The 22965-nt window shown below is 46.0% G+C and overlaps 1 protein-coding gene across 4 annotated transcripts in view; it reads left to right on the forward strand.

The window, feature by feature from the left end:
• The first annotated feature begins 8977 nt into the window (after nt 1-8977).
• The window catches only part of ZDHHC9 (zinc finger DHHC-type containing 9), a 54663-nt gene continuing 40675 nt past the window's right edge, over nt 8978-22965 (forward strand). Inside the window, exons 1-2 of one of the 4 annotated variants that reach the window (XM_029607415.1) lie at nt 8978-9130; nt 18906-19198. In XM_029607415.1, coding sequence (XP_029463275.1) covers nt 19032-19198 — 167 coding nt within the window. In that variant the 5' untranslated portion in view covers nt 8978-9130; nt 18906-19031. The other 3 variants (XM_029607413.1, XM_029607414.1, XM_029607416.1) reach the window with 3 other exon arrangements.

Genomic DNA, 22965 nt, shown 5'->3' on the forward strand with positions numbered 1-22965 from the left:
TCAGAGGGGCTGTGGGTTGTGTGGAGAGTTGGGGCAGCAGTCTCTATGAGGGAGGTGATTGGAGGGTGGGGGGAAGAGTGAAGGGGGTTGAGTGAGGAGACATAGCTAAGGCCACATTTTTAAATTCTAGCCTCAGGCTGAAATCATTGGGTGGAATATTCCAGCCTGTTATTATTATTCCCCAAGGCAGAGGAGAGCCAGTTGATGTTGGCTCAGAGAGGAGACATATGCTTTACTGGCTATGGAGAGGGAACAGGAGAGTTGCTGGTGAGGAAAATTTTCAGGGGGGCTTAAGGACCTCTAGGGGATTAGAAGTGAGACCTTAGAACCAAACTTGGGGGGAGATGAGGTCTGGAGGAACAGGATCTGGGGGGGAGAGAAATGGGCCCATTCTCACTAACTTCCTCCTTACTCCCAGTGATCCTCTAGCCCTAGCAGGGCTGAACCCCCAGGCATTCTTTGCCCACCATTTCTCATCACGTGAAGAATGGCTGGGGCTTGAGCAGTGCTTGGGGGCTGGGGAAGAAGGTTCACTGGGAGAAGCAGGAAGAGAAAGCGTCTGTGTGTGTGTGTGTGTGTGTATATTTGTGAGAGAGAACGAGTTCACATCTGGCCCCGGCCACCTTGCATAGATCCAAACTGGTCCTGCTCTGTCTCTCCTCTCCATTCCACTTCCTTTTCTCTACAACGTAAGCCCTGAGGCAGAGGGTACTTGATCTCAGGCTTTATATTTACATTCTTGCAACTAAGGATACCCATGCTTGCCTGAATTGTGTTACTGTTTTGGCCTACTGAGAGGATGTTCCATGTATCCATCATCTTTTCTATGAAGAAATATTAACAAGTTACTCCTGTTCCCCACCCCCCAATATCAAGACCTCTTCTTCCTTTATCTCCGTTATCTCCTTCTGAACTAGGACTGTTAAGCAAAGGGTTGTCTTTTGTACCTACGGTTCAATGCAATTTGTTTGATCTTAAAGTTCATTTGCACCGCTTTGTCCGTTTGCTTAAAATCAAATTGTTCTTTGCAGACACCGGACCTAGCTCAGACTTTTCATTAGTTCGTCCAAAATCCCGTTGGGTCCCCCCGGGTCCTGTCGATCCCCTCATTTTGGCCTTTGAACGGTTGGTTGACCAAGACCTTGCAACGTTGTCAGCTAGTCGACAATACACTAAATTTAATCTTTCCAAATCTGAATTTCAGGCTGTGTTATCTCTTCAGAACGATCCCTCTATAGTCATAAAACCGGCCGACAAGGGTGGCGGCATTGTAGTCCAGGATAAATCTCGGTATTTGTCTGAAGTATTGAGGCAATTGAGTGATACCACCTTTTACCTCCCTTTACCAGAAGATCCCTCTCCGCAGCTATATCAGCAGATCAAACAAGTGGTGGAAGAGGCAGTAGACCGCCACTTTCTTACATCTCGGGAGGCTAAATTTCTCACACCATCATATTCTATCATTCCCATTTTTTACACTCTCCCCAAGGTACATAAAAGTCTCCAGGACCCCCCAGGTCGTCCCATTGTGGCAGGTATAGGTTCTATTTTAGAACCCCTGTCCCAATTCGTAGACCTGTTTTTAAAACCTTTTGTGCCAAAGATCAGGTCTTACGTTAGGGATTCATCACACTTCATTACTCTGCTTGACCAGATACCGGTCCCTCCAGAAGCATTTCTTTTTGTTACGCTTGATATTGTTTCCCTCTACACTAGTATTCCCCAATCTGCTGCTTTACGGGTTATTGAACAAGTTTTGGACTCTCGGATCGGCCCTCAACGGATTCCCACCTCTTTTTTAATATCTTTAGCCACTTTGGCACTCACAAAGAATTTTTTCCGCTTTAACAACACCTTTTATCTCCAGATAAAAGGGACTGCCATGGGTGCCACTATGGCCCCGAGTCTGGCCTGTCTCTACGTGGCGGACTTTGAGAATTCTTTTGTGTACCCAGCAGAAGGGTTTGAAAATGTTGCACTATGGCTCCGCTATATTGATGATATTTTTTTACTGTGGCTAGGCACAGAGGTCCAATTGTTTAGGTTTATTGATCAACTTAACGCAAGTGACCCGAATCTCCAGTTTAATTTTTGTTTACATCGGTCTCAGATTTCTTTTTTAGATGTGCTCGTTTCGGTAGATGACGGTCGTTTTTCGACTACCATTTACCGGAAAGAGACGGACCGAAATACCCTGCTTTCTTTCCAGAGTTGTCACCCGAGCGCACTGCGTAAGAACATTCCAACTGGCCAATTTTTTAGGCTTCGCAGACTGTGCACCACCAATGGTGAGTTCCTGGATAAGGCTCATGATATGGCATCCCGTTTTATATCAAGGGGGTATCCTAAGTCTATAGTTAAAAAAGCGATGAAACGTGCTTTATACACTAACCGGGATTTATTATTTCTCCCCTCCCGACGTTCTGAACCTCCAGTCACAAACTGCATTCTCCCCTTTTCCACCCTCAGCCGGTCCATCACTGGCATGATCCGGAGACACTGGGAGGCTTTATCCTTAAACACGTTGTTCTCTGGTCCCCTTCGGTTTACTTTCCGTCGGGGCAAAAATCTTCGAGATAAACTTATCCATTCGGACCTGCCAGTGTCACGGGATCCTATCAGTGATCCCGGCCACCACCCTTGTGGCCGGTGCACAGTATGTGCTCATACGGTCGTTACTACTTGGTTTATGCATCCGACTACAGGGAAAAGGTTTCAACTGCGTTTTCACTCTGATTGTACTACGTCAGGAGTAGTTTACACTATCACTTGCCCTTGTTCCTTAATGTATGTCGGGAAAACTTCCCGTATGATAAAGACCAGGATTATAGAGCATTGCTCTAACATACGTCTGCAGCGAGAAAAAGAACCCTTGGTTGACCATTGGATTAAAAAGTCACATTCCCTTTCAGATCTTTCATTTTGCGTGATTGAGGTTGTCCCACGTCCTTTACGGGGGGGGGGTAATTATGCTGAGTTATTAGGCAGGATTGAACAACGCTGGATCTTCACATTAGATACAGTGTTTCCTAAAGGTTTAAATCGGGAAATTGAATGGTTTCTATTCACTTAGATTCACTAGCAGGGTAGGCTGGTCCATGTTACTGTTACGGTGCACTACAGGAATGGGAACCAATGAACGGAGTCGATTGACTCACGTGGTTGATTCTCCTGTAGGTTTTGGCGCCTCTGTCTCCTTTAAATACCTGTCAACTATGAAGGGCATTGCGCTCCCTGTCATTCTTTAAATTCTGCTGTCAGGTATGTTATACTGTTTGTACTTTATTTTGGTCGGTTGTAAGTCCTTTCACAATCCTGATATTTGTTAATTTCTTTATATTACAGCTTTTCTGTGAATCCCTGCGGTGGCGATCCCCCCCCGATGCAGCCCGCGGCGAAACACAGGACCATGTCGGGGGACGCCATTAAGCCGGTGCTTGTATAAACTTGTGGAGTTGCCATATTGAAATAATAAAACACTTCATGTTTTACATTATCTTCAGAGTATTCCATCAGGATTGAACATTTCTCTGCACTGTTTGTATTTTGCGATATTGCCTGAGGTGCAGTACTTGCTCATATTGATTTCTTGGTAATTGAAATCTCCCATTATTACTGTACTACCAAATTGGTTAGCTTCCCTAATTTCTCTTACCATTTCACTGTCTGTCTCATCATTTTGGCCAGGTGGACGGTAGTATACTCCTATCACTATAGTCTTCCCCAACATATAAGGGATTTCTATCCATAAAGATTCAATTGTACATTTAGTCTCATGCAGGATCTTTATCCTGTTGGATTCTATGCCATCCTGGACATAAAGTGCCACCCCGCCACCAAGTTGCTCCTCTTTGCGATATAATTTGTACCCCGGTATAGCACTGTCCCATTGGTTATCCTCCTTCCACCATGTCTCTGAGATGCCAATTAAGTCTGTCATCATTCACTGCTATACACTCTGTTATGGTTTCGAGGTGTTTGAGTGGATTCTTGGGTACTGCTGAGATGGCCACTCCCACGGGGAGGAGCCCCGTGAGGAACCGCAGTACTAGACTAGACTCTATTCATGCAGACACAGAGAATTCGTGTTTATTATACAGCTTGATGATACTGCCCAGGGGTAGCAGCAATGAGGTAACCCAGTAGAGTAGCCCAGGGGTCCTCGGCAGAGGAGATCCGTCCCACGCTCCAATGATGGTAGGCTGCGCTAGGTAGAAGAGAGAGTCCCGGATGTAGACTCACAGCGCTGAAGCTGGAGGTGAGACAAGCTGACAAGGTTAGTTTACTCACTGAACAGATAGCTGTAGTTGTTGAAGATCCTGACAGGCAGAAGAAGTTGGTTTGCAGGCACCAAGGCAGGAAGGGCAGGCCCTCGAGGAGCGAGTACTTGGTACCCAGATAGGCAACTGAAAGAAACCATAGGGCCCCTGAGGAGCAGGTACCCAGGTTAGAGATGAATGTCCCCGAAGGACAGAGAGAGAACTTCCAGCGGCAGCTGGGAAGCGGCAGAGTAGCTTAGAGCGGAAGCATTCCAATCCTTGCTAACTCAGTTTGTTAGCAAACAAAGGGCAGGCTAAATACCTGGATGGCGTGACATCACTCGGAGGGGCCGCCACCGAGGTTCCCGCCATGACGTGGATAAAGATGTGGGTGGCGTGCGCGCACACACCCTAGGAGGCCCTCAGGAGAAACATGGCGATCACCGTAGCGGTAACGGGGTCGCTGGAGAGAGCGGCATGATGACGCGGCAGCAGCCATCTTCCCAAGGCTTGTGGAGAAAGAAGGAAGAAAGGTGAGGCACAGAGGTCGAAGCCATCTGAGATCGACGGACGCAATACACTCTAATTCTCCCATCTTATTTCTTAGACTTCTGGCATCTAAACATTTCAAAGCGTTTTTCTTTGATTTAACATTCTGCTTTTCAGTTGTCAGGGATAATTTTTAATCTTTAGCTCAGGTGAATCTTTACTTATAGGCACATGTACTACATTTCTTATTATTGGAATCTCTCTGTTGGGATGCCCTAACTCAAGTACTTCATTAGTATCCTTTGAAGATACCTTCCTCCGAACCATGTGCTGCTGAGCGACTGTTGGCTTTCCCCTGTGGTCTAGTTTAAAAGCTGCTCTATCTCCTTTTTATTTATTTTTATTGCATATTAAACAAACTGACAAGAATGACCTTGCATTGAAAAACATGAGATTACAGAAATAGGAAATAGAAATTAACATGTAGTAAACTTCACTACCCCTGAAATGAACCTAACCCCATTCTTATAGGAAACTTGGGGAGAGAGACATCAAGAAAACGGAGCAGTCAAATACCATGTATATGTTACAACAGGAAAATACTGGACCCCCTGCTAATAATTATCGGAAATTTATACGTTTATTCCCAAAAGCCCCTTTAGATGTTCCAGGTCTGTAAAAACATATTTTTCATTCATATAGTTTACCATACATCTGCATGGATATTTCAAGGTAAAACTACCCCCTTCGATAACAAATCCTGTCTAAGGGCAATAAATTTCCTTCTCCGTAATTGCGTACTTCTAGCAAGATCGGGATACCCCCATACTTTTTGTCCATAGAATGTAGACAATCTTGATCGAAAAAAGAATCGCATTATCATGTCTCTTTCAGAAGTAAAAGCAAAAGTTATCAAAAGTGTTTCTCTCTTTTTTTACTTCTAACTCCATGGAGCTTTGTAAAATTTCAGAAATATTCATTGGAGCTAAATCTATGGGGTCTTGTCCTTCTGACTTTTCTTGATTATTCCTATAATCTTTTTTTGCTCTAAGATAATACGCCTTAACAATAACAGGGAGGCATGTTGATGGTATTTTAAGGATATGCGTCATATATTCTTTAAATAATTCCACTGGTGATAGTTGATCCATCACAGGAAAATTGAGTACTCTTAAGTTCATTGCACGTACTATGTTTGAAAAAAATTGAAAATCTAGAAAAGTCTCTCCTTCTGTTTGAATTTGGTACTGTTGTATCTTCTCAACTTTATTCAATCTCTCATCCATACTCAGTATTTTCTTTTCTTGTTCTTTCACTTTTTCAGTATTATCTTTTAAAGATTTATCTGTCTCCACCACTGCTTCTGTTAATGATGTTATAGAAGCATCCAGTTTCACAATCACATTCCATATAGCGTCCAGAGTGATTATCATGGGTTTAATTATTATATTTTTACTGACCTTAGGCTTTGCTCCCTGGTCATGCTGGATTTTCCGGCCTGAGTCCTCGGCAGTTGGTGTGCTAGCTTCGAAGGGGATTTTCACAGCGTTTCCAGCCGGCCCTTGCTCTGGGTCCGCAGTTTTTCCCTGCTCAATTCCCTTCTCTGCGAGGAGCTCCGGCTCCTTCATCACCTCCCGCTGGGTTTCTAGTTCACAAACAGCACCCAGGAATTCCTCCGATATGTCCCCTGGTCTCATCAGACCAGTTCCCGCCGGCGACGGCGTTTCCGGTGCCCCGCGACTTAAAGATATTTCGTCGACCTGGACGGGAGAGATCTGCTCCTGCCCGTCAGCGGTCCTCTCGATGGGCGTAGCAGGGGGTAAGCCGAAACACTCAGTAATGGTTCTTTGTGAAATTTCTGTAGTCAAGGCAACAGGCAGGCTTTTCAGCTTTGCCTTACGTTTCGTATGAGGCATTCTCCGTAAGCAAAAAACAGAATTTCAACAAGGAAAATGAAAAAAGGTAAGAGCAGAGCGTTTACCGTGCTCTCAGTAAGCGGCCATTTTGTCCCCCCCCGAGCTCTCTATCTCCTTTTTAAAGGTTAGCGCCAGCAGCCTGGTTCACCCTGATTAAGGTGGAGCCCATCCCTTTGGAAGAGACTCCCCCTTCCCCAAAAGGTTCCCCAGTTCCTTACAAAACTGAATCCCTGTTCCTTGCACCATCGTCTCATCCATGCATTGAGACTCCAGAGCTCTGCCTGCCTTGCCAGCTGTGCTACTTTTCACTGCCGGGCAGGGCAAGGGAGGAAAAGACCAGTGCTTTTTGTGGCCTGCTCTGCACTACTGGGGCGGGGAAAGAAGGAGGCCAATATTTTTTGCTGCCCTATGGGCAGGGCAGAGAGGGGTCAGGATTGTGGGTGGCATTGTTCTGCAGTGTCCCGGCGGGAGGAGGAGATCGATTGGTTTCGAGGCTCCATGGGCCGCACCGCTATTTACTGCCAGGGTGGAGGGAAGGGAGGAGGTTGGAGGTCAATAGTTTTCACATAATGTCGCCCCTAGAGGATGGCGCCTATGGCTGAGGCCACATCGGCCATAGGCTAGCTACCGTGCTGCACGTGGGTGCTAATATGGCAGATGCTGGTGAGCGGGGTAAATGCAAAAGAGATTTGGAAGGGGCTACAAAAACATTCAGCATTTCTGACATTTGCCTGTTCCCTCTCTGACCTCTCTTCTGCCGCTTAATTTTCAACTTCCAGACAAGTATTTACTCTGCCCTGACCCAGGAGCTAAAAAATCCACACTACTGCTAGCATGGTTCTCTGTATTGCCCATGAATAGTTAAGTGCAGCCTTTGCATGGCATTAGCATGGACTTGCGCTAAACCAGCCACAGCTTTTTGAGTGGGTTATAAGATTAGCATGGGGAAACGAGCACAATTCCATGTGCAAAAACCCTCAGCAGGTCTATTGCAGCTTATTACATCAGTCCCTTATTTTGGTTCCCTGCCATTGTTTATAGAAATGTATTTAAAAATGGAGTTATTACCAAAACAAATGTGCAGTTTTTATTCCAAAAAGCATGAACATAAGAAATTGCCAGGCTGGGTCAGACCAAGGGTCCATCAAGCCCAGCATCCTGTTTCCAACAGAGGCCAAACCAGCCACAAGAACCCGGCAAGTACCCAAACACCAAGAAGATCCCAAGCTACTGATGCCAGTAATAGCAGAGGCCATTCCCTAAGTCAACTTGATTAATAGCAGTTAATGGACTTCTCTAAGAACTTATCCAAACCTTTTTTAAACACAGCTAAACTAACTGCACTAATCACATCCTCTGGCAACAAATGCCAGAGCTTAATTGTGCATTGAGTGAAAAAGAATTTTCTCCAATTAGTCTTAAATGTGCTACTTGCTAACTTCATGGAGTGCCCCCTAGTTCTTCTATTATCTGACAGTGTAAATAACGGATTCACATGTACTGGTTCAACACATCTCATGATTTTAAAGATCTCTGTCATATCCCCCCTCAGCAGTCTCTTCTCCAAGCTGAGAATATATGAAAGAAAAAAATAAAAATGACCAATAAGATTAGCTAAACTAGTCTAAGGGCCTGATTTACTAAGGTTTTTTTTGTACCTTATTCTCATTTCTACGGTGGGAAGGGGAAAAAGCTTAGTAATCAGACCCTAAGTTTTGATAAACAAAAATTCGGGCGGGGACGTCTGTCATTTACATCCTCCTAACCCAGCCTTCTATTTTTAAAGGGCCTCACTGAAACGTATTTTCATAGTCTCTACCCTACCGCACATCTTCCAAAGAAACCCCACCTTTTTTGGCTTTATAGCCTCCCTGGTATAGCTATCGAAAGCGGCGTGGTCCATTATCCCTCATCCACCCCTGTAGTCCCCTCAGAGCGGCTGCAAGATTCGTTTGCCATTGTACGGCAAAACCACGTGTATGGGAAGGGAGTACAAGGGTGAGAGGTTCCAGCTAATGCTATTTTATTCTCTCTATACATTTGGAAATCACGATGCAGCGATTCCGCCTGGGTTCGGTTCCTAGCAGATCCCACTCTGTCAGGCTTCAGATCTTTATAGACCCAAGCGATCCAGGCAAGGGCTCGGAGACAATGAGAGCCGAACGGCATTAAGACCTGACAGCAAACCAGAAGCAGCCGAGTGACACCAAAGCCGACTAATAGGAAGGTAAAGTACACGGGAGAAGCCGGGCTCGTGACGACAGAGCGCCAATCGGGAAGGTCGCTCGAGTTCCGATTGTGACGTCAAGGACATTCAATTAAAGAGCTTTTGCAATGCCCTGTGGTCCAAGGAGAAGGGGGACAGGAATAATTAATTCAGTATTTATACAATTCAATCATAGCACCAGACACGAACGCGAGAAAAGTGGAAGCCATTGCCCTGACGCGGAAGGGCCTGATCTAGAGGTACGATCCGATTCTCTGAAATCTATGCTGCCGCTCTAGTGGGTACTAGATTACAAATTACCAGAATATCGGTGCTGGCAAAGGTGGCCAGGGCGGGGGCTTGGCTGCTTCCCGGAAAACCTTTTCCGCTTCCCTTGGGAACAGACTTTGACCCAAACAAAAGCCCAGAACGCCTGATCGGTAATTAAAAGCTCGGAATCTGAGGACTGCACCGTGCCCTGGGGATCATACGATCGGGTGTAAAGCCCGAGAATCCCGGGGTAAGAAAGGAACTGCTGTTCGCTCTGGGGAGCCCTAACAATCGTAACCGAAATACTAAGGAAAAGGAGAAGAAAAAGCTGGGAACTCGGTGGCCGGAAGAAGGGGAGTGGGGATTATCCCCCCTTGTGACGTCACACAGGCCAGGTTATTGCCCTTTTCTCCTGTTCGGCGCAGGTGAGGTGTGACAAAGGGAAGTGGAGGGAGGCTCTTGATGTAGTCCCCCCATCCATCCCGTTTTCTCCACGGGCGCGGTGTTCTCTTGAGAAGGCTTTTTATTTTGGGTTCACTCACCGGGTGTAGCGGGGGATAAAGACGCCGCATCTGGAAACCGTGTGCTGCGGGATCTCATTGGGGGGGGGGGCGGCGGCATGGCTGGCCCCACCCTGACCCTGTCTGGGGTCGCCCAGAACTCGGGGCGCAGGGTAGAGTGGAATGGGTGTGGTGTTGCCGGACAAGAGTCGTATAAATAATCCCCGGAGGCGCGATCAGATTGTGTTGTTAACAAAGCTTGCGAGTGCGACCCGGACTGGATAAGATATTTGTGTCTTGATTCGTAAAATATTCACTTCCCATTCCTCCTAGTACCGGGGAAGGTACTAGGAGGAATGGTGAAATAAGAGACAGATCAGCGGAGGACACTGGAGTTAGCCAATGCCTTCCCCCCAACATGTTAAAGTAGAGAGAATGGGTTTGATGATCCCCATGCTGCATGAGCGCCCCTCAGTACAGAAGGACTGATGACCCCCCCCCACATTGAATCAGAGCGTCCCGAGGCCGGAGAGGACCCACTCCTTTCTTCTCACATCACTACAATGGAGATTCCCAAATACGTTTCTCCTTTGGTGTTTGTATTCCTCCCATTCCTTCCTCGGCACAGAGCATACGCACTGGATCAGTAAGTGGCATCCCTCATTCTCAACACGGACTAAAATGGCAGGGTTGGAGCATGGAACGAGTCCCGCTTCTTTGCTAGAAAACACACACACCCACACCTGTCCTATACGAATTTGAGCCTTGTATTTTTACCCTACCCAAACACATCCAGAACCTTAGCATCGTGTACTGGGATTTGAGTAACCACCCTTGCTGATTTAGGGAGCAGCTGCTAGAATTGTACTGGTGGTCACTGGAGATTTGAGACCCCCCCCCCCCCTTGTCCCTACACACACACTTTCTCTCTCTCTCTCTCTCAGAACTTTACTGTTCCAGCACTTCAGAGAGAGATTTAAACTGGAATACAACATGTTTTTTTGGGAGGGGTGGAAGATTGAATTTAAAGTACTCCAGTATGTGCATGGGCCAGGACATCATCGAGATGTTGCAAATGTCATGGGGAGAAGGAAGTCAAAATAATTTACATTTCCTTAACACCTTTCCTTTAAACAGGATCCCACTGTGCTCTAGTGTTTGTAGCACTTCAGAAGACATGCAGCCAGGATTCTTAATATTAGTTTTGAAGAATTCTAGGTTTTTGTTTACCTTTTTCTAGAAATTAATAAAAAAAAAGTTTGTCATAAGTGCAGAAAGGAAAAGCTTTAAATGTCAGGTGGCCTTACTATGTTGAGTATTGGTGATGGCTGGTAAAATTGTGCAAAGTCATTAAAAGAAGTACATTTCCGTTTTCTTCTTCTTAAAAAAAAAAAGCAAGCTGTATTTGTTAACATTAAGTTACTCTGACAACCTTGTGTGCAGCCATCTCTTGGGCGATCGGACTGCTAGCCAGTCTTAGGCATTTTATGAGGTTGAGAGGGGAAAGACAGTGGTGCTAGGGAAGATGCTGCTGCTCTTTGCACACAAGTACGTAACATCCTAGTCAGAACAGATAGGAATACAAGCTGGGGAATACCCCGCTGGGTGTGAATAAAGTGAGTGAGTGATGTTTAAAAAAACCAAACCCCTTGTCTCTATAATTGTTACCACTGAATACCGACTTCAAAATGAACAGTAGGCTACCCTGTCTTCTGCCTTAGGCTGTCTTTAAAAACAGTACATCCGGATGTGTTGGCACTGGTATGTTTTTCTTTGTAAGAGTGGTGTTGCTTGTGTACGTAGTGAGTGTTACGTCGTAGTAACGTAACAGATGACAGCAGCAGAAAAAGATCCAACCGACCTAGCCAGGTTGCCTAGATGTTCGCGTTTATGATGCTAAGGAGCTATCCCAGCTACCAGGCATAAGATCATGAGCACTTGTAAGATATCGTTCCTCACTCAGAACATTTCTTGAGTGAGGAACATAAGAAATGCCATCCTGCGTCAGACCAAGGTCCGTCAAACCCGGCATCCTGTGACCACTCAGATCCCAAAGAGTAGTTCTGTTTCTACAACTTGTTGTAAATCTCTTTCTTGTTTGTTTCATGGCATATCCCCTTGTTTTTAGTATTACTTGAAAGGGTAAATAACCATCCTGAGTTTACCCATTCTGCTCCACTCGTGTTTTTATAAACCTCTCAGCCATGTCTTTTCCAAGCTGAAGAACCCTAACCTGAGTAGCCTCCCAATGATAGGGGAGCCGTTCCATCTCCTTCATCACTTTCATCACCTTTTCTAGTTCTGCTATGTCTTTTTTTTTTTTTTTTTGACATGGGGCGATCAGAACTGCACACAACATGCAAGGTGTGGTCACATCATGGATCGACACAGAGGCGATATGATATTTTCTGTTCCTTATCGGATCATTCCTAATATTTGATTTTATTTTTGTTTTTGACCGCTACCCCACACTGAGCTGAGGATTTCCCTAGGTGGTGATTCCCAATCCGGAACCCAGCATTATGTATCTGTAATAGGGATTATTTTTTCATATGTGCGTCACTTTGCACTTTTCCGCCGTAAATTTCATCTGCCCAGTCTCCTAGTACCACAAGGTCCTTCTGCATGCCCTTGCAATTTGCTGCTGTTTTAATAACTTTGAATGATTTAGTGTCATCTGCAAAGGTGATCACCTCACTCAGTTTCCTTTCCAGATAACTTCATGAATATGTTAAACACAGGTCCCAGTACCGGTCCCTGTACTCCACTAATGACCTTTCTCCATTTGGAAAACTGACCATTTAGTCCTACTCTGACCTTTCTTTACCCAGTTACCGATACACAAACGGTCACTGCTTCCTACCCTGTAACTTTTTTTTTTTTTAATTTTTCTGAGGAGTCTCTCATTGAGGACTTTGTCAAATGCCTTCTGAAAATTCGGATATATCAAGCTTTCCCAAACCTGTCCTGGGGACCCCACAGCCAAATACCTCTGTCCCATACTGGGTCCCCATTAGATGCAGATTTATCTCATGCATACTCATTGTGGATAACCTGCAAACCCGATTGGCTGTGGGGTCCGCAGGACAGGTTTGGGAAGCCCTGTACTATATCAGCTGGCACACCTTTATCTGCACATTTATTTACATCTTCAAAAAATCTAACATTCATAAAGCAAGGCTTCCTTTTGTTAAAACCATGCTGACTCTTCCTGATTAAGCCACGACTATCTTTATGGCCATTGATTTTTATTTTTAAGGATAGCTTCTACCATTTTGCCTGATACCACATTGGGCTCACCAGTCTATAGTTTCACAGATCACCCTCGGAGCCCTTTCTAAAAATTGGTATTATGTTGGCCACTCTCCAGTCTTCAGGTACTGTGGTTGTTCTAAATGATAGGTTACAAATTACTAGTAACAGGTTTGCAGTTTCATGTTTGAGTTCTTTTAGGTCGCCGAGGTTGATGCCATCTGGTCCTGGTGATTATTACTCTTTTTCTGTTCGTTTTTCTCATTTGTAATTTATCATCTTTGGGCAGGTGAGCATACAGGATCCCCCTGTTTAGTTCACACCTAGCACCCCCTTCCTTCCCACATCTAAGCACAATGCTTTGTAATAATATACACAGCTACCAATATTACAGTCCGATAGGGCGCCTGCTCTTTCAACGCGCGCACAGCCTCCTCTCCTGGGCACGCGATACAGCATTCAGATGAGGGGTTGTTTTAAAAGGAGGCGCTAAGGACAATTGTGCGCCTCTAGTGCCTCCTTCGCCCAGGAGAGGTGGCTGTCAAGAGAGTTAGGAAAATGGGCGCTCAGCTTTACGAGCAGAAAATCAGTGTTTTCTGCTTTTCTGTACACTTTTTTTTTTTTTTGGGCTGCTCAGAAATTAACGCCTGCCCAAGGGTACATATTAATTTCTGAGTGTAAAATGTACAGATTGGGTGCACTTTTTTTTTTACAGTATCTGGGGTGAATGACAGCCTCACCAACATGCATTTACATGTGAATGTGCGCTGTTAATTTTGCGCATCCAACCCGGGTTAAACAGTGCGCTCAGCTGAGCGCACTTTACTGTAGTGTGGCCGCTGCCCAAACATCTAACCCCCTATTTAGCCTGCCACACAGACTCAAGCTATGTGAGTGCCTTTCTTTCTACTAGGACTTGTATTTATTGGGGCACTTGCAGCCTGCAAATCTAACCAGCTAATTTAATTACCGCTGATGCCTAGTCTCAATAGTTACTAATACCTCCATGGCTGTTGTCAAACATCTGGCCTCCTTGGGCCCCTGCATAGCCTGCCAGCGTTACCTAATAAGAGGCGTCCTCTTCAGTGCTTACTCAATTTTTGCACAACACTTAGGGATTTCACATTGGTAAGTGCATTATAATAATTGCATCTTTCTGATTGTTAAGACTTTGTCTCTGGGGAAGACTGCTTTCTCCCTCTACAAGCCTGCATGAGGAGCAGTTTACTAGGTGTGGGTGCACAATACAAAATAGATACATTTGGAACTGTTCCTTCTATAGTTTTTAAAACGCTTTGACTGTTCTGGTTGTGTGGTGCGTTTTCTGGAATTGCCTGGACTGGTGCTGCTTCTGACTGTGCAGTTCCTGTTTCTCTCCGGAGCGTTCCCATGCGTGCGTGCATATATTGATCGGCAGTATTCTGGGCTATCGCCTGCTTGTCTCACAGGACTCAGCACACCATCTTTGTTTTGACTCTTGTGATGATGGAACTTCCAGGCATTTTTTTTGTCATCGTCTCAAGATAAATATTGCTTGCCCAGGGAGCTCTCTCCCTTAGTTTGAAAGGAAGCAGCATAAGCCTAACTGTATACTGCTTTCTTTGAAACGAGCAGTTTCTTCCTCGCTTGCTCTGCTCTCTCTCCTATCTGTAACCTTTGTGAATTTGGATCAGTCTCTCTTTTGGGTCAAGAATTCTTTTTTTTTTTTTTAAATCTTTTTGTAGAGTCTAAGGTGGGCCTCGTTTTTAAGGCCAGATTGACTAAGCTTCCCCCCTTCCTCATACAGAATGGGAGAAAAGCCCTTAGCAAGTTGGGCCTTTAATGATAACTTTTCCTGCGGCTGTGAACGGGAAGTGTCCTCTTATCGAGCAGGGCCCTGCATGGTTATGCAATTGGGTCTGCCATTGTTTGTCTGCACGTATGTGTGGTCAGGTCAGTGGGGGCATCCCTGCCCTTGCCAGGCACCCTCTCACTTGGCTATGGAGAGAGAGAGAGTCTCTTTCTCAGATCCGTTTTCTCCTAAGCCTCTCTCTAACCGAGACTCACTGTTTACCTACATTATGAAGTGCTGCCAGGCTTGCCCCATCAGGAGGAAGATGCCCGCTCGTGTACCATTCTACTCTCCAAAAACTTATCTACTGCATTTCAGTCCAGATTAAACCCCTCTTCCCCCCCCCCCCCCCCCCCTCCCTTCATGTGCACCCACCCAAAAAGCTTCCCAACATAAAGGAGCAGCACTGCTCGGCTTGAAATAGCCACTTCCTGTTTGTTGGCTCCTGCTTTTCCTCTTCTTACATTATTATTCATAATTTTATAATAAAGCTGTGCAGTGACAGTTACCTTAAGCCCCTCCTTCTCCCCGAGTGTGCTCTTCAGCGTTTTGTGTGGCGTTCCTAGGTTACGCCTCTGGTTGTGATGTCTGCCCTGGGCTGTAGTAAGAAGCAGAGCAGCAGGGTCCTGATTCATTAGGTTCCCAGTCGTGGGAGTGGTTACATTTTTTTGTTTTATAGGAGCTTTCCACATTTACTGCCTCTCACAAATAGAAGCACAGACTGTGATGGTAAATGGGGACCCAAAGGCCTAATTTCTTTCCTTTTAAAATGCCACAGAACACATTTGATCTCAGTCTTTGCCTTCACTTTTTCACGGCTTTGGATCCTCTGTGTTTACCTCTTGCTTTCTTGAATTCTGCTGTCTTTTGCCTTGACCGCTTTAACTGAGAGGCAGTTCCAAGCATCCACCACCTTCTTCTCTGTGAACAATTTTTTATTTTTTTTTTTATTTTGAGCTAGCCGTTTCCTCCCGATTAGTCAGAACCAAGGCCAGAATCTGGCACTATGTGGCTTCATTCATAACTGTGCAGGGACTTTTTGATTCTGCTGCTCCCAGCTTACATCAGTCCAGTCATTGCAGTGACAGGCCTTGGGCAGGATCGTTCTGGAGTCCTGCACGTGTAGGCTCCAAATCCAACCACTAGAGGTCACCATTGCACAATGACTACCACCTCCTCCCCACTAGGAGCTGTGAGTGCTGCCTCTGCAGCATCCTCAGCCGACCTGTAGAGCAGATCTGAGCTGGGAATTCAATCCAGGTCTCTTCTCATGCCACGGAGCTAACAAGCTGACTCAAATATTTTCAAATATTACTCTTGAATCTACTTCCTTTATGGAGAGTTTCCTTTTCTCTAAAAAAAAAAAAAAAAAAAAAATGCTTGCTGCTTTGAAATGGGGTAACCAGAACTCCAATACAGTACTCGATGTGGTTGCACCATGGATCAATGCATATACACTATGGTTTTCTCCATTTTATTCTCTTTCCTTTCCAAATAATTCCTAACATCCTATTTGCTTTTTTTTTTTTTTGGATGGCTAGCGCACGCTGAGCAGAGGATTTCGGTGTATGGCCTACAGGGATTCTGAGATCCTTTTCCTGGATGGTGACTCTTACTATGAAATCCAGCATTGTGTACCTATAACTAGGATTATTTTTTTTATTATGTTCTAGTTCACATTAAATTTAGTCTGCCGTGTAGATGATGCCCAGTCAAGCAAGGTCTTCCTGCAACTCCTCACTTTGTGTTTTAACAGCTTTGAATAATATTGGATCGCTTCATTCGTTGCCTGCATTTCTAGGTCATGTATGAATGTTTAAATGGCACAGGTCCCAGGACAGAGCATGCCAATATTTTACCTTTCTCCACTGGGAGAAATATTTGCAAGATAAAAGTACCTTAATCCCTTTACAGAGACTCACAAAGTGATATTACAGGGGGGTTAGTAGGCAAGGCTTGTCTTTTAGCAGATGATACTAAAGGCTAGCAGCAGAGTGAGGAGGGAGCTATGAGAACTGAGCGATCAAGGGATTGAATCCTAGTTGCCAATGTGGAAAAAGGGTGCAGAAATCCAAGAGTATTTTACTGATGTGCACCAAAGAAGAGAACAATCTCAGGGAAGGCTTATCTGGCAGTGGCCAGCGCCAGAGAGATGTTAAGGTGCACAGGGAGAAGTATGATCTTTAGATTAAAGGTGATGATGCCTCTGTGTTAATCTTTGGTAAGGTCTCGTCTGGAGCCTTGGGTCCATTTCTGCCAGGTTCACCTCCAGGAGGGATCTAGGCAAGCCACAGGCAGTCTAGAGAAGAGCTTCCAAAATGGAGCCCTGAAGGATAAGACTTAAGGACCTAAATATATCTGCCCAAGAGGAAATGAGAGATGGGGGATAGGATTGAGACATTCAAATACCTGAAAGGTATTAATAATGCACAAAAAAATATAGCAGATCTAGAAAAGGTACGGAGAAGGGCAACCAAAATGGTAGATGGGTTGGATCGGCTCCCCTAGAAAGAAAAGCTTGGAGAAGAGATGATTGAGATTTATGAAATCATGAGTGAGGTGGAATAGGGAACAGGTATTTACGCTTACAGGTGGCCCTAAGATTAGGGAACTCTCCATGAAACTAACAGGCAGCAGATTTAAAACATTGGGGAGAGTATTTTTTCACTCTGTGCACAATCAAGTTGTGTGATTTTGGTTCCAGAGGATATGGTCAAGGCATCTAGCGTGGTTGGCTTTAAAAGAGGGTTTTGTATCTGATGGAAAAGACAATAAACTAATATTAGCCAGGTAGACTTGGGAGAGCCACTGCTTATCCCTAGAAATGAGCAGTAAGGATTAAATCTACTGTTTGGGATCCTGCAGGGTGCTTCTGACCCAGATTGTTCACTTTGGAGACAAGATGCTGGATTTGAAGGACCTTTGGTCTGACCCAGCATGGCGCGTCTTATATTCTAATGGAGATATTGAACAGAACCAGGCGCTGGGCTGATCTCTGAGGCTCTCCACTGATGATCACTCCTTTCTTTGTCTGTTAACCAACCAGTTTTCTAACCCAGTTGTTTTGGGGCTATGATTAGTTTATTTATGAGCCTCTGTGCTGGACAATATCCAAATCCTTATTAATATCAATAAATCGCATCCAGTGCTTGCCTCAAGTCTAAATCTCTGGTCACCCATTCAACTTGATCAGTTTGACAGGACCTCTGTCTAGCTTAAAAAAAAAAAAAGCCTTGAAACCTGCTGGATTGAAGATATGTTATTTATTTTAAAAAAAAATGTAAATACCGCATAACCAGTAAAGTGCAATAAAAGGGGTTAACAAAAGTAGCATACACAATAAAATCTCATGAAAATCCCATATTATACATATACGATTAGACCAAAAAAAAGCCAGCCCCACACCATGCTTCCAATCTTCTCATTCCCAGCTCCCCCTCACCCAAGCTCGTAAAAGGAAACCAGCGAGCTTTAATCCAAAGCTGTGGTGCCCCAGATGTGAAAGTTTGTTCTGAACCACGGCCGGATCTAAATTTTACAGCTGAAAGGCGATTCCAGCCAAGCCCCTTGAGAGAGTGCACAGGCTCATGCCACGCCAATTTAACTAATAAATACTGCGGGCCATTTAAACCAAGGTAACTTAAGGTTTGCCCTCTCCCAGTTTTGGCGCATGCAAGGCTTTTAAAATTGACCAGATAGCTTGGAAGTAAGATGCATATTCGCCGAGCTAGGCGGGTGCATGTAAGTTCAGAGTTGCGTGCATACGTGCGTGCACGTGAATTCCAAATTAATGCATGTATGCGCTCGTGCCCGTTTTATGTGCCGCTGAAAGATTAGCAGGCACGGGGCTTGTCAGCAGGACCACAGGAAACCAGAGAGCTGCGGGACTGGATGGAGCCACGGTGCTGGGCGGCCTGGAAAAGAGGGCCGCGGAACCAGAGAGAAGCAGGCAGATGGTGGCAGAGGGAAAGATAGCAAGGTTGTTCGGATTGGGTGGAGATGGGGGGGGGGGGGGGGGGGAGAGAATTGACAAATATCTGGGACAGAGTTGATAGGAGTAGAGATGGGAAGGGAGTGGAGAGAGTGCAAGCACTGGGCTATTGGGGAGGAGGTGGGGGACTAGAAAACGCATGTAGGAGTTTTCATGGGCCCTCATCTTCTTTTTTTTTGTTTCCTTTTAAGGGCTGGAAGATGCTTTGCGTAACTGACCTGCTGGAGCAGAGGCCTGGATTTCCTGGCATAGCAGCCCCCTTGTGAGGGGAGGACCTCTCGTGTGGGCCGGATTTGGACACTGCAAGGGCTGGAGCCATGTCGGTCATGATGGTGAGGAGGAAGGTGACGAGGAAGTGGGAGAAGCTGCCCGGCAAGAACTCCTTCTGCTGCGATGGCAGGATCATGATGGCCAGGCAGAAGGGCATCTTCTACTTGACGCTGATACTGATCCTGGGCACCTGCTCGCTCTTCTTCGCCTTTGAGTGAGTTCTCGCACCCAGATGATGCTAGCTTTCCGCGAGCCGTGCTCCCAGCCCGGATTTCTCCGATAAGTGTCTGGCGCTGCCTTGCGGATAGAACGCTTCATGGGATTAAGTGTCTTCTCCCACGCATGCGCACACACACACACACGCTGCTTTCAGGTGACGGTGAAATCGTAGAAAGCGAGGACAGGCTAGAGCCCTGCCGAAAGGAGGTGTTTGAGTGAATGGGGGGGGGGGGGGGGGAGGGGTCATCTTTGATGTGGGCAAAGTGTCCATTGAGTGCGGTGCGACTTTCTAAGGGGGGGAGAGCGAGACAATCCAAAACCAGTAAGCACTTTGCAGCAAAACCTAGCAATATCAGCTGGTTACCTTTTCTCCAGGATACGTTATGCCAAAATTCCAGGTTTTTCTTTTGGGTAAAAATGAGTCCTTTTCGTATACGTGCTCCATGGTTGCTATCACTCTGCTTTGATATAGCATTTTAAAGTTTTCTTGGTTTCCCCATTTTGGGGTTTTCCACCCCCCCCCCCCCTAAATCAAAGCTGACTGACTTAAAACGCCCCCAGTCACGCTGTCTGGCCATCCCAGTAAGTATTCCACTCTCTTATAATGTATAAGGCTGAGTACTTCCCATTCTAGATTAAAATGAGAGAGCAGGAGAATTTGAAATTGCCTGTGGAGAAATGATATAAAATGTGTTTAGCACACCCTGAATATTTTTTTTTCTCCCCACTTTGAAACGTTTGGTTGGATAACGAGTCTTGCCGGGTGACCGGCCTGTTCGTGTTGACTGGCTTCAGCTTTCGGCTAACGAAGCAAAGCACTTCACGGGGCTGGTTGTGTAATGTGCCCGTGTAGTGCCGTCAGTGTTTTGTGATGGCAGTGGTTACGGTTACAACATCGATTCGTGCAGCCTGACGTGTCTCAGCGCCATTAATAAATGCACGTTACTGGAACATGTCAACCAAACCTGGTTTTCCTTGCTCCGTGCAAACCAGAGATATTTCACTTGTTTGGCAACAACAAATATTCATCCTTAATCACCTACTCTGGGGTGGTGGGTTACCCTATAGGGTTACCTTACATAAAATGAGGTAGAACTTGGGTTGTCATTTTCCTGCTATGTCCTGGTAGAAAAAAACCTGTTTTGTGACCTTCTCTCCTTGTACTGTTTACATGTACACGCATGCATGGCGCCTTTTTCCTCTCTAATCAAGGAATGAGTCCTCATTTGCTGCTTGTGTTCACACTACAAAGAGAGGAGACACTGCGTCCCGTATTCTTTTTGGAATAATTAATGCTTATCAGGGTGGTAGTTTTACTCCTGAACTAATCATTCCAGGAGTAACGAACTCTAGATTAAATGGGTACATGTGGTGGTTTGAAGCTGACGCCGGGATGAAGTCTGAACACACACAGAAAGCTTTCCACCTCTTGATTCTGGAGTTGTTCCACAGGGTGACTGCACCCAGATAGCAAAGGCAGCTTGAAGTGCTCCAGAACTGAAGTGTGGAATAAAAAGGCCTGTGTTTTGAGAACCATATCAGTACCCTAATGTGCTTATCAGAGTGTTTGCTCTTTTGGGGAGGAGAGGGAGTGCAGGTGGGTTTGGCTGGTCAGTGTTTTTTAATGAGAAGGACTGTGCTGGATGTGGAGGAGTTGGGGGGGGGGGGGGGGGGGGGGGGGGGGAGAGAGAGAACGGACAGAAGATGAGCTTGGGTCGATTAAGCAGTGGGGGGGGGGGAGAGAGCTGGGCCCCAGTGATGCAGAGAGTCTGGGTAGAGGATGATAAGGTGGTTAAGATTGCCAGCTCTGCTTGGATCTAGTCCTGGAGGTTTCATCACACGACTAGCGCCTTTTAAACATGGCTATTGATGGCGAGAGAAGTTCTCTCAATGGTCCCCAATACAAAACAAACACCTGTGCGTGGCAGATTTTTATGCATAAGTAAAATTCAAGCATGCTACACAAACAGAGCAATGCTGAAGCATTAATAATAGCATGACAATGTTTTTTGTTTTGTTTTTTTTTTGCCTGGCGGTATTCTCCTGCTTCTCTGGGCTTTTAAAAAGCTCAATTGCAACCAGCCTCTCTTGGTACCATAAGCCTTCCTTCGCAACTACCGTGGGGGTCCTTGTTTTATAACCCTCCTCCCGGCTCAGTTTCTTGATGTCCGTCCTTGGCCACCGCTCAAGCCCCAGGGTTCCTTCCAGAATCTTGCAAGCCCAGACCCTAAATCTGGCTACCGAGTGTCTCCATTTGTGTAATAACCTGAGACTCTCTCTCTCCCCCCCACCCCTAGCTCGCTCTCCAGGGATCTGGGAACACTGCCTTTTGCAGTCTTTCTGGCTGACCGAGGAATGGGAAGCCCTGAGCAGAACGGAACCCAGCTCCTTGCATGGCAATGGGTTGCTTTATTTTTGAAAGGTTGATGGGGTTTGTTTGATATCTTAATAATGAATGTTTACCCGATGTGAGTGTTCTTTAAAAAAAAAAAAAAAAAATCTTAAAGAAAAATTAGGCATAGGAAACTATGAAATGTCGGGGCCATCCAGATGCCATGCCAGACATAAGAATAGCTAAATAATTGTTACTGTATTTATTAGAAAAGCTGGTTCTCCTTTGGTAAAGGAGTGTGTGGTTTTTTGTTTTTTTTTTTTTGTTTTTGGCTCGTGACTTTCTCCTTGCACCTTGTCGTTGCAAACCCTGCCTGGATGCCAATCTTCAGGAAAACATGAAATGAAGAGGAAGCTGATTCCCCAGTCCTGAGGGTTTTTGTTTTTTTTTTGAGAATTCCCTGCATGTGGTGTCCAGCACGGCTTGCGGCAGTGTCCCGGAGGCAGCCCTATAAGTTTCTGGAGACTCCAGGACGATCCTCGAGAGTTGGCAAGCCTCCGGGCAGCGCAGGATGTAGGGTCAGGGGCTGTGATGGGGAGGGGAAGGTAATGCTCCCTGCCAAGTGGTGGGGATAGTGGGCGAGCTGAGATGTGGATTGTGCACGGCAGAAATGGACGTTCCATCCCGGTGGGCAGGGTGGCTTGAGAAAGAAGCTTTGTGTTGGGGGGGGGTGGCGCTTGGCCAGCAGGACTCAGAATCTCAGGTTCCAGCAGAAGCTGTATATTTTGTCTTCCTCTTGATCTTGGAGTCTGCTCATGAATATATCCTTAGAAGTGGCCTAACTGGAGGGCCCCCTCTCTCTTGTCCCCCCCCAACTACATTAACCTGTGCCTTGCTTTTTCCCGTTTCCTTTTTTTTTTCTGCTCTAAATGTTTCTCTGGGTGGGGGGTTGGTTCTTCCTCCCAGAAAAATCTGGATGTCAGGACAGGAAGTGCATTAGGAAGTCCCGGGGAGGTCCCTGTGGATGGCAGGGAGAGAGCTGTGATGGTGTTACAGGCAGACAGGCCCCCGGCGGGGGGTGCTGTGCTGAGGCTCCCTTGAGCCCTGGTCATGCTGGCCACACACAGAGAGACGAAGGGTTCAGGATGGCGTCTAAGCAAAGCTGGAAGCTCTTCAGATCATTATTAAAGCAATAGCACCATCAGGGACGTTGGGGGGGGGGGGGGAGGAGAAACTGTTTTTAGCCAGCAGGAAGAACACACTAGTTCCAGGGGTTCCCCCCGGTCTGGCAGTTTCCTCTTGCTCCTTCTGGGCTTCCAGCTCAGTCAGGGCCCATGCTCCACTGGGCTGCAGCGCCATGGAACTCTTATTCACTACTGGCCAGGGTTTTGCTGAACGCTTCTTGTCCGCCGTCGACTCTCTCGGCCAAT

The sequence above is a fragment of the Rhinatrema bivittatum genome, chromosome 6 (genome assembly GCF_901001135.1).
Source record: "Rhinatrema bivittatum chromosome 6, aRhiBiv1.1, whole genome shotgun sequence".
Taxonomy (NCBI): Eukaryota; Metazoa; Chordata; class Amphibia; order Gymnophiona; family Rhinatrematidae; genus Rhinatrema; species Rhinatrema bivittatum.